Source organism: Macrotis lagotis, chromosome 3 (genome assembly GCF_037893015.1).
Source record: "Macrotis lagotis isolate mMagLag1 chromosome 3, bilby.v1.9.chrom.fasta, whole genome shotgun sequence".
In the NCBI taxonomy this organism is placed as follows: domain Eukaryota; kingdom Metazoa; phylum Chordata; class Mammalia; order Peramelemorphia; family Peramelidae; genus Macrotis; species Macrotis lagotis.
The window spans coordinates 60,746,650-60,758,912 of NC_133660.1; the positions used below are offsets into that span (position 1 = coordinate 60,746,650).

Genomic DNA, 12,263 nt, shown 5'->3' on the forward strand with positions numbered 1-12,263 from the left:
GATTCCCCTGTACCTCCTAGCTGCTCCCCCAATCCCGCTACCACCAGAGTGTCTTGGGCTTCTTGACTTCAGAGTTAGTGCTCTATCCTCTTTGTTGCCAAGCTGCCAAGCTGTACAAATAAAATATACTAAAATTGAAACAATACAGAGAAGATTGGCCATAAAAATACAAATAAGGAGACAATCCTTGCCCTCAAGGAGCTTCCATTCCAATGAGGAAGATACCCCACAAAGGGGAATTGAAAAGTGGGGAACTACAGATGCAGAAGTACAGCTTGTGATGGGAGTAGGGAGGAAGGTTAGTTGGTCTGGGGTCCTTTTCAAAATGGAGGCATCAGGAAGAACCCATTCCTGAAGGAAAGGTCCCTAAAAGTGTATCATTAATTCAGTAGGAATTGATATAGTATAATGGGTTTGACATTAAGAGTATCACAGTCAAAAATAAAGGAGATGATAGTGGGTAATCCACTAGGGGAGAAAAGATCAAGAATTCTTCTTGTTGTTAAATTGTTTCAGTTGTATGTGACTCTTCAAGACTTCATTTGGGATTTTCATGGCAAAAGATACTGGAGTATATCCTTCCCCAGTTCATTTTATAGATGATGGAACTGAAGCAAACAGGTGGTTTCCCCTGAGGCACACAGATGAGTGTCCACTTCCAAATCTGAATTCTAATCTTCCTGATACCAAACCTGGCTCTCTACAGACCATGAGTACACTTCATGAGAGACTGATGCTGGATGGAAGAAGAGTAGAATAGGAGAAAATGGCCTTGGTAAATGGCCTCTCAAAGTATAAGGTAAGGAACACAGCTGGGAGAATAGGAGGAAGCTTGATGACTTGGTGGCTGAGGGGTAAAAAGAAGGTAAATGGAATAGTGAACGTACACCTGAGGATAAACAGAATGACCTTGCTGTGATGAGGCCCAGGTGAGAGCAGATAGAAGCAGTCTGTTAGTGGATCCATCAATGTAATTTTCCCAGTTCTGTTCAGCAACCTGTGAGTTGAAGTGAGAAAGGTAGATGGTGGGAAGAATCTGGCATTTGAATTTGACCAGGAATGATTGATGATATGAGGTTGACCTGGGGTTTCCATAGAAGTGATTCTATAGAGTTGTATTGAGATCACCCAGGGGGAAAAGGAAGGGAGTAGAATGTGGCCAGAGAAAGGACAAAAGCCTAGGCCAGGCCTGAGCAATGTCTAAAAGGAAGATGAAAAGGAGGTTAAGGAGGAATCAGACTGAACTCCTCCAGTTTCTTCTAACATCTTTTCACAATCAGTGCCCAAAGCCCTTTTCAGCTCCCTTTTGGGTATTATTTTTCCTTTTTCAAGTGGAAGCTCCTTGAGTTCAGGGTGTGTGTTTAAACCAATAGGATTAAGTTGACATAGCAGGGCTTAAAAATAGTCTCTCTCTTCTGAGTAATCAATCAGGAAACATTAGTAAACACAAAGGGACTGGCACAAAAAGGAAAAAAAAATTGTTTTACTATTAAGGAAATTATCTCTAAGCACTTTTTTCAAATGCTAATTGGCTTGATTACCAGAAGGTTTGGTTTTTTGATTGGACCTCACCCATTCCCAAATTTGATCAAAAGACTTTACGAAAAAGGAAAATTTCCCATCACTTGTTACAGAAATATATATATATATATATATATATATATATATATATATATATATATATTTAAAATTTATTCACTTTTGATAGTCAGGAAATGTACAGTTCAGATTTTTAAATGCAAAGTTCTTTAATTTATATATGGGCAGGTAGGTGGTACAGAAGACAAAGTACCTGGCCTGGATTCAGGAAGACTCATCTTCCCAAGTTTAAATACAGCCCCATAATTTCTAATTGTATGACTCTGGATACTTAACACTGTGTATCTCAGTTTCAATCTATTAAAAGAGCTAGAGAAGGGGGCAGGTAGATGGTGCAAGGGATAGAGCACCAGCCCTGGAGGACCTGAGTTTAAATCCAGACTCAGACACTTAACGATTGCCTAGCTGTATGACCTTGGACAAGTCACTTAACCCCATTGCCTTTAAATTAAAAAAAAATTAAAAAGAGCTAGAGAAGGAAATAGCAAACCACTCCAGTGTGTTTGTCAAGAAAACCCTAAACAGAGGTCACAAAACTGAAAACAACTGAACAAGAGCATAATTTATATATCCAGTATTGGAAAGATGAGTTATATTGAAGATAGGCAAGATTACTAGAATGGCAGAAGCACAGATATAATAGAAGAGAGATGTGCACAAATGATATTTTTAAAAATAAAATGTGCTCCCCCCTAAAAGCTGGGGTTTTGCAATAAGTTTTTTTTCTCATTCAATAGCACCCCACAACTGAATGCAACAGAAAGATTTACAGCTCAAGCTTTTATGATAGGTTTGTCTTAAGCAAAGCCGTTGCTTGATTTAATGGCTCATTTAAAGGAAAATTTCCTACTAAAATTCACCCAATTCTTTTTCCTTTAGCTCACACATGCATATATGGGGGGGGAGGGGAACTAGCAATATTCTGTAAGAATAGCACAATCAACCAAAGCTGACTTTTACTTTTCCAAAAAGCATTGCTTCTGTGTTTAAAGGAATCCTTCATTTAAAATAATCTAGTTTTCTATCTTAATTTAATATTTTTACTTTTCCAGAGAAAAGAATACTCAAAGCATAGTAGACAAAAAAAAGGCATGGTAGAAAAATGCTCATCACTGGATTTTAAAAATATTCAGTGTGTGTTTGACTATTTTAAGAATAGTAACAATATTGTTATAGTATTATGAAAAGCCTGGATTCTGATTGATGTAACAGAATTTTAAACTCATATTTTGCAAGCTGCGATTTTATCCATGAACACATGGATCTGGTTTTGGGCTTGGGTTTTGTTTTTTAATTGGGTGGAGGAGAAAATTAGATTTTTCTTGGGATAGTTGCTCAGTGGAGGATTATCATAATTGATTTATCTTTGTCAGGGTCATGTCATATAATTGAGTGAGCTCATTAGAGAAGAGCCACACACAAAACCACACATTCTTCCATGGTGTGTCCATATATAGGTAGAAATGATGTGAATGGCAACTGAAGTATAATCCAAAGAGAGCAGATGCCCCTTGGAGCAGGAAATATGTCTCTAATCAGATACTGCCTACCTGAAGACAAAGAGATGATGAGCTAATAGGGAGAAAAAGAAACACAGTTTTAAACATGATCAATTGGGATTTTGTTTGCTTGACTCTGCTTGTATGATACAAGAGTTGTGTAATTCTATTTTTTGTTTCAGTGAATAGGGAAAGGTGGAGGAGAAAAATAAAGTTTTATGATTGTTGATTAATCTTCCTGTTCTGCTTTCTCTTAAAATATTTGTTACAAAAGATACCTGCTGGGTAGGGAAGGACAAGAGATATATTAAAATGAATATGATATAACAATAAAGACTATCAATAAAATAAGATTTTTTTATTAAAAACAAATCACTGGTGTTCTTCTCTATCTTTTCTCCCTCTTCTCTGACTCTTTCTCTCTGTGTCCCAATATCTTTCTGTGTTTCTGTCTCTGCCTCTCTGTCTCTGTATATGTCTTTCCCATCCCCCCCCCCAGCTTTCCAATGAGGGTAGAGTTGAGATAAAGGCAAGGTTGTGACAAGGAGTATTGGGAAAGGCAGTCTAAAGTCTCAGAGGATCTACCCAACTCCCAGAAGCAATAACCCAGCTGCTGGCATGAATAATGCTCAGTTGAGATGAGAATCCTTCCTTAGGAAATAGCTATCTCATGTTGCTACCTTGCTTTGTTGGAGTCAGGTCTCACTCCCAAGACCAAGAATCCTCGAAAGAAAAAGAAAAAATAAATAAGTCCTACCCAACAGTGGATTCCAGTCATCTCCTAAAGTCTAGGCAATAGCAGCACCTCTCTCCCTACTGTTTCCATCCTAACCCTTGAAGCCATTATTCAAGTCCACAATTCTATGAAGAAGGGGTTAATCATGCCCACTAATTCCTGACCAATTATCATCTTCTGGTTAGGGGAAGCAAGATGGCATCTTGAGGGGAGAATAGAAATGTCAAGTGGTAAGTGAGTCAAACTACTACCACCAATGATATCAGGGCTATTAAACTCAAATAGGAATGAGGACTACTAAACTGTAGGTAAAGATTCCCTATGGATTTAGAAAACTACATAGGTACATTATCTATGTTCCATTATATTTTTATTTCTTTTATTAAATGTTACCCAATTATGTTAGAATTTGGTTTGGGCAGCCTAGGAGAGTATTTTGGCCTTGTTAGTTAGATCATCAACTCCCTTCAGACACTATTGGAGAAAAGCACAAGACCCTGAGCCCAAAAACAATGGGAATAGCTGCAATTTATAGAGGGTGGGTTACTGTCATGGTAGAAGTACCCATGTTGCTCAAGACCACAGACTCTTCCTGCAACCAGCCTCCATCCTCATTAGGAAGGGTAGTAATTCTTGAGGTGGCAAAGCACATCTTGGAAATTTTCTCTGCCAGATATTACAAACCTCCACCCGTCCTTCCCTTCAGCTTAGCACCTGAAGACAGACAGACAGACAGACCACACACACACACACACACACACACACACACACAGACACACATGAATTTTCACCACCAAAGTCTTGGGACTTTCACACAGCTCAACATTAGAATCAAAATGGACCTATCAATGGAATTTATGCTAACAAAAAATATATCATCATCTGCTTTGTGAGTGGAACCCAAGAATCTAGAGCTCTTTCTATCCACCCTGCAGAAGACCATCTCCAGGGTGATGCAGCAGGTAGAGTACCAGGTTTGAATTCAGGAAGATTCATTTTCCTGAGTTCATATCTGTCCTCAAATACTTGGTAGTTGTGTGATCCTGGACAAATCATTTAACCCTATTTGCCTCAGTTATCACATCTATAAAATGAACTGGAGAAAGAAATGGCAAACTGTAGTAACTTTGCCCAGAACAACCCCAAATGGGCTCTCAAAGAGCTGGGCATGACTAAATAATAATAGCAAAGCTCTTTAAGAACAAGGATTGTCTTGCTTTTCTATTTGGATCTTTAGCAATTTAGCACATGATCAGACAGGTGCTGAAGTGGCTAGAGCACTAACCCTGAAGTCAGCAGGACCTGAGTTCAAATTTCATCTCAGACACTCACTAACTGGATGACCTTGAGCAAGTCACTGAACCCAGATTGCCTTTCATCCAGTTGTCCTGATCCATATCTGGCCACTGGCCCCAGATGACTCTGGAGGAGAAAGTGAGACTGGTGACTTAACTTTAAAATCCAATTCACCTGCTTGTCATAGCATCACTTCCCTGATATCATGGAGAATAAACATCATCAATGTGGTAGATACTTAATGCATTTCTTTCATTCCTTCCTTCATCATCACGATAGGCTAATTCTTTGAAGGCATCCTGAAACAGACACAATAGCCAAATGCATAGTATCAAGTTAAAACTTTGTTCACTCATGTAGCTTCTTCATTTTATTATTTCTTGATGGGGAAAAAAAAATTACTTGTTCCCAACATCTGTGATGAAATCTTTCACTTGAAGCATTTTATTCCTATGCTTCATTTGTGATTAACAACTGTTTAGTTGTGATTTCTCTGGGTTCTAATTACTGCAGCTCCTAAACAAAGAACTTTTGTTTCCTTCCTGCAACATTGTTCTTTACTTCGGCAAATAAATTGTCACTATTGCCTATATTGTCACTATTGCACTAAAGAGATTTCAGGTGTTTGTCGATTTACTTTAGACTTCATTCAGATCGGAATGGCTGACAATAAAGATGAGAAGGTCGGGGGTGGCTAGGTGGCGCAGCGGATAAAGCGCTGGCCCTGGAGTATGGAGTACCTGGGTTCAAATCCAGTCTCGGACACTTGGTAATTGCCTAGCTGTGTGGCCTTGGGTAGGCCACTTAGCCCAATTTGCCTTGCAAAAAACAAACAAAAAAAGAATCTTATTAAAAAAAAACGATGAGAAGGTCAGTTCCTTGGAAGCCAAACATGAGGAAAGTCATTATGCTAAGATTGCTGTCCTTTGATTTCACAAGAATGGGGAGTGGGGTGAGGTGGTGGGGACAGGTCAATGTTTACTTTTAAATGTAGTATACATTTCTGTATCCTGCAGATTCACAATAAAAGAGGATTGTATCTAATCACCCAGCTGACAGGAAAACACCCAAGCACGTTGTTGGCAAGAAGGTGCTAATGAAAGAAGTTGGACTTGACTCAGAAAATCTGGATTTGATTCCCACTTGTAGTACTTACTTCACGACCTTGGACAAGTCATTTAATCTGAATTTTTGTTTCCTCATCCATAAAATGAGGTGTGGGAGGTGGACTCTTCCACCTCTAAATCTATGATCCTGAGAGTCCAAGGTTAATTCCTTAGAAAGGCAAACATTTGACAAGAAAGAGCATGATCACATTACAAATCCGGGGTGACAGCAAAAGTCACAAGATAAAACAGGAAGAGTTTTCATCTCTTTTATTTCCTTAGGGTCACAGGAATAATGGGAGATTAATAAATGTTTGAACTTTGAATTAAATCAAAAACCACAGAATCATATATTTAAAGTTGAAAAAGATTTCAGTCTTTCATTTCATATATAAGAAAACTGAGGCCCTGAGAAAAGTAAAATGCCAAAAATCTCAGAGGAAGTAACTTTCAGAGTCAGTCTACTATGATTCAACATTCTTTCCCTTTTTCTTAATATTGTTTAATTATGTCTATATGCCATCTGCTCATTTTTAAGTCACATGCTTTATTTCTCCATTTTGCAGATAAGGAAATTGAGACCTGAGAGATTGGGTTGTCCACTGTCTTATGACTTACTCACTTCATGTTACATATATTTTACATGTTTAATAGACAATTTTTTTCTCAACTCCTTTTAAAGCAGTATCTTGCATATAGAAGGCATGTAATAAATATTTATTTATTGACATGAATAGGCCTCAGAGGGAGGCCTCTAACCACTGTGTTCTAACTCCCAAGTCCACTCTTAAATACAAAGGATTGTAGGTTGTAATAGCCTCATGGATTATAAGCTGGAATTAGACTTCCCAGACCATCAACCAAATGAGGGTACTGGGTATGGTCAGTTTAAGGTCTTGCTTATGCTGTAAAAATTAAGTCAAATTAAATTAAGGTATTTTCTCTTTCATAAATGAACAGGATGATGCCTGAAAGGAATAGGAAAAGAACTTTTACAGATAAGGAAACTGAGGTCTGTAGAGATTAAATGATTTATCATGGTTCTTATAATGTCAGAGGTGGGATTTGAAGTCTGATCCTCTGATTCAAGAACTGGTGCTCTTTTCATTCTGCTACATGTAGTGTGTGTGTGTGTGTGTGTGTGTGTGTGTGTGTGTGTGGTAGCCCCTGTAGAGCCTTCCATATCTCAAACCTAGTTTCTGAACTGGTTCATTCACCTCAACCCATTCTATATTTCCTCACACTTAGATTTACTACATGGCTTAAAAAAGTTCTTTCTCTGCCCCCTTTAAGTCATCATCCTGTTCACATATGAATGAGGCATCATCCTACTTCCCTAATATGGCGATCTAAAGCTTCATATGTATGCCACAGATCACTGCCTACCCCAAACTGCCACATCCCATCTGAAAAATGTGTTTCTTCACACACACAGATTTTAAGCAGTTTCTAGTAAAACAAAGATCTTTTCCTACTTTCTGCTAACATCCAACAATTCACCTAAATAATGGCAATATCAATGTTTTAAAACAACTAAATTCATTTTTCTTTATGCAAAAGTAATTTTTTTCAATTTTCACCACCAAATTATTCTATATGAAAGGGTTGTGTTTTAAATTTAATCATTAAATTTAATTTAATCAACAGATGAGAAACCTAAGGATTAGAGGTCACATGTATATAAATGTCACAGGTAGAATTTGAACTGGGTCCTTTGACTCCAAATATTGTGGTATGTCCACCATATTGAGGTACTGCTTAACTATGGTTCTGAGTGTCCAATATGCTTTCCCTTTGTTCTTAAAAATTCAGATATGACAATCACTTTGTCTTCAGGTTCCTTTCACTTTCACTGTCCCAATCATCTATTTGTCAAAACAAAGTCTAAAACAATAATTTCTATCACAGAAATTCTTCTTTCTGAATGATGAATCAAACTGAACAGGCAACTGTTCTGTGTTTGGCAGAGGGAGACTTCCAAAAGCAATAAGGGTAGAATAGGTAGTATAAGGTAGCTAGTGGTGCAGTGAATAGAACTCTGGGCCTGGCATGAGTAAAACCTGAGTTCAAATTCAACCCTAGATACTTAAAGTTTGATTTTAAATGAGTCAGTTAATATCTGTCTGTCTCAGTTTCCTTAACTATAAAATGGGAATAATAATAATAATAATAATAATAGAACTTATTTCCCAAGGATGTTGTAAGGATATTTGTAAAGCACTTACACAGCAGTTGGTACTTAGTGGGCATAATTAACATTTTCTCCGTCACTTTAAGTCTAGACCAGGTGGATCCAACCTAGCATCCACAGGTAGCAGTGGCCCTAAGGGGGCCAAGAGGGGTCAAATCACTTTGGTGTTATGCTCTTTGGTGGTGTACCCACGAATGGGTTGAATTCTGTATGTGGTCCTTGAGGGATTTTTTTGGATCTTGTGGCACAGCAGAACTCAAAAGTGGGACTCCCTTGGTCTAGACAATCAATTAAATAGTAAAATATCACTCAGAAATCATTCAGGAGAACTTCAGTGAAGGGAATTATTGTTTTAGACTTTGTTTTGACAAACAAATAGATGATTGTGACAGTGAAAATGAAAGGAACCTGAAGACAAAGTGATTGTCATATCTGATATGTAGCCTTTGAAGATTTCTGAGGTGTAGATGCTTGCAGTGAAAATACAAACTGACTCAGTTTACATCTTTTTCTTAGGGATAAGGAAAATCTTATCGATTTGACTTTTCTTTCTGAACACAGTTCTGAGGCATCAGGAATACTTTCAGTAAATCTGTTCCCCTTGTATTTTCCCAGTTACTTCATTTCTTTTAAAGACATTTAAAGACAATTTGTACAAGTTGAGCCAGTTCTACAAGAATGTAACCCTTTGAGGCTTTGAGGAAAATGGTGTTCACTTGCTAAACTATAGAAATCCAATTCACTTGCATGCCAGGGAATTATGGTCTTCTTATTCAACAACAACAACTTTAAAAACACAATATTCATTAGCACAGAAACTCCCATGAGAAAGCTCATCATACAAATTCATAGCAAATGCAAACATTTCCAAAGAGTCTTTCTGAAACACTTTGGTTTTAAATATACTCAAACATATATCATGTGAAAGAGAGGAGAGATGGGTTTTGGGACATCATTTAACATTTTAGAAAATACTTAAAATTTTGCTAAGTATGTGCTAGATAAAAGACATATCCTAGAAAGCATGTCAGAAGGTCCAAATTTGACTCATTCGGAATTTACCAAAAGGGTAATTAAGTGGGATAGCTAGGTTTTCATAATGGATAGAGATCCCTGAGTATGGAATCAGGAAGACTCATCTTTGTGAGTTTAAATCTGATCTCAGACACTTAATAACAGGGTAAACCTCAGCAAGTCACTTCACCCTGTTTGCTTGGTTTCCTCAGTTGTAAAATGCGTGGGACAGAGAAATGGAAAACCACTACCATGTATTTTTGCCAAGAAAATCCCAAAAGGGGTCATGAAGATATAGACACCATTGAAGTAGCTGGACAGTCAAAACAAAACTCAGACTTTGTTTCCTCCACTGTAGAAATGGGATTGTACCTGTGATTTCATTGGTATAGGCAACTCCCCAAGGATGATGCTCCATCTACCTCCTTAGTTCCTCTACCTTCTCTTAGTTCTTCTACTTTCTAGTCTTAAGAAGTTGCTTGGGCACTGAGAATCAGACACCAACCCACCTAAGGTCACACAAACAGTATGTTAGAAATAAAACTTGAATCCAGATCTTCCTGACTCCAAGGTCAGCTCTTTATTCCCCTATTCCATGATGCTTCAAGGTAGTTAATGATATTTATACTGCCTGCCTCCCCAGCCAAATGTCTCTTAATTGGCAAAGCATGACTAGAAAGTGAGCTGTTATTTTGGAGTGAAGGTCACTAGACCTTCAGGCTTAGGGAGAAAAAAATCGGTAGAGTCAGAGGAAAGATGTTGAAGATGCATGCCATATTTGCTCATTTGGATATTTTGGCCACTACAAATGAATGACATACTTCCTAGATTTTGCTGCTCTGATAGTTACAACATCCCACATCTCCCACAAGACTGGTGCTACTTTCTTGTATGATATAACAAGAGCAATTCCTTTGTGTACAATTGCCCAAATGAATGTCACAGTAAATTATCTCACACTTACCTATTTAGATAATAATAATGAGGTAAAAGTAAAAAGATAAAATAAAATAATAAATTGACATTTCTAAAGCACTTTAAACTGGATGCAAATCTTGCCAGACATTTATTGGCTATGTGATACTAGGCAAGTCACTTAACCTTTCTATGCCTCTGTCTCCCCATCTGTAAAAAGAGGATTACAAAATCACCTAACAATCTTCCCAGAGTTGTTGTGAGAATAAAATGAAATAATGTTTGCAAAGGATTTTTGAACTTTAAAACTCTATATTAGAGCTATCAATTTCACCATCATTATCACATTTGATCCTCAAGACTGTTTTCTTTATCTTTTTATCCTAATTCCTAGTAGGGTATCAAGAACATAGTAGATACTTAATAAATGTTTCTTAATCAATTCATATTAAAATCCTATACCATAAATATCCATTTTGCAGATGAATAAAGTGAAGTTTTAAAAAAGATGAGCTAAAAAACCTGCCCATTTTGTGAAGAGTATCAGCAATAATAAAAGATGCCAAATTGATATATTAATTACAAACCACATTTATTCTTAGTTTTTTTAAATAGCTAGACATTAAACATCTATAAAAGGTAGACATTGGAATTCTAATTCAATTCATAGGATCATAGATTTGGAATGGGAAGGGACCTTAGAGGTCATTTAGTACATTTTACAGATTGAAAAACTGAGTCCTAAAGAGATTAAATGTCTTCTGAACACACAGGTAAAGGAGCGAACAGGATATGAACTCAGATCTTCTGACTGCAGGAGCAAAGCACTTTGAACAGTACAATGCTGTCTTTCCTCTGCTATTTACAATCTGTTGCCTTATTTGAAAATAAAAGCAAAAGAGAGACAAACTTGGAAACAAAACAAAGTGGTCTGGCTCTAGATACTCCCTTACAGAAAGGTCAGAATGATTTTCTTAAGATCACACAGGTAGACAACAGAGCCCAGTTCCTTTAAACTCAGTGCTGTCTCTCTGATTCAAACTCTACTAAATACAAGTCATTCCCTTAGATGACAACAATTCACCTGGAAACCTTGGCGGGAAGAGAATCTACTAGATATCGGACTACTTGAAAATCCAGACAACAGTATCTGGAAAATCATGGCAATGACGTCTAGCAGAGACAGACTTGGAAATGAAATAAACTGGTTTGAAGGCATCCTGTCCCAGACATACCTTGCAATTTCTGGTTATATTCAGTTCTGTCAGACTGACTCCTTCTCAAGAGACCCGAGGTACTATGGCCTACAGCAGCACAGCTCTCCACAACAGTATCAGTCTTCCTCCTCTCTAGCATGTAGAGTCTCTGTCTCAGAAAGGTCAAATTCTTTTTCTTGGTTCCCATGTTCCCTTTCCCCAAAGTTTCTTTGGTTTCCATCTGCTCCAGAGCTAGGTAAACCTCAGGAACTTGCCAAAGTAGGCAGCTTGGCAATTCACCACAGGGCGAAGGTTCAAACTCCCAGTTTACCTTCCCCTTTTAATTAGACAACTTTACTTCTGGGTTACCTGGCACTGAGGGCCACCTCTCCAGGATCCCAGAGCTCCACCCCTATGAAGTCATTCTCTTCTGTACCCAGAGCCCGATGGGGGAACCTGCCACCTGTTACCTGAGAAACCTGCGGCCCAAAGCTAGGCAAAGCAGAAGCTGCCCTGTCACGTGCTCCAAGAGCAAACAAGAATCCCATTGTGTGTGGGAGTGGGGTGAGGGGCATGATGGTGGGACCTGGGGACTGAAGGACCTGGGTCATGCCTGTATTATTCCATTAGTAATGTTTAAACTTGCAATTTATTGGAGCTTTCACTGTGTGTGCTTTTACTCTAGTGCCTGGACAGGTGGATGACTTTTAA

At 38.0% G+C, this 12,263-nt stretch overlaps 1 protein-coding gene across 4 annotated transcripts in view; it reads right to left on the reverse strand.

Annotated features, from left to right (window-relative positions):
• The window catches only part of ARHGEF38 (Rho guanine nucleotide exchange factor 38), a 152,140-nt gene extending 140,190 nt beyond the window's left edge, over window positions 1–11,950 (reverse strand). For all 4 annotated transcript variants that reach the window (XM_074228763.1, XM_074228765.1, XM_074228764.1 and 1 more), the window contains exon 1: window positions 11,592–11,950. In XM_074228763.1, coding sequence (XP_074084864.1) covers window positions 11,592–11,793 — 202 coding nt within the window. In that variant the 5' untranslated portion in view covers window positions 11,794–11,950. The remainder of the gene's footprint in view (window positions 1–11,591) is intronic.
• Window positions 11,951–12,263: the final 313 nt, after the last annotated feature.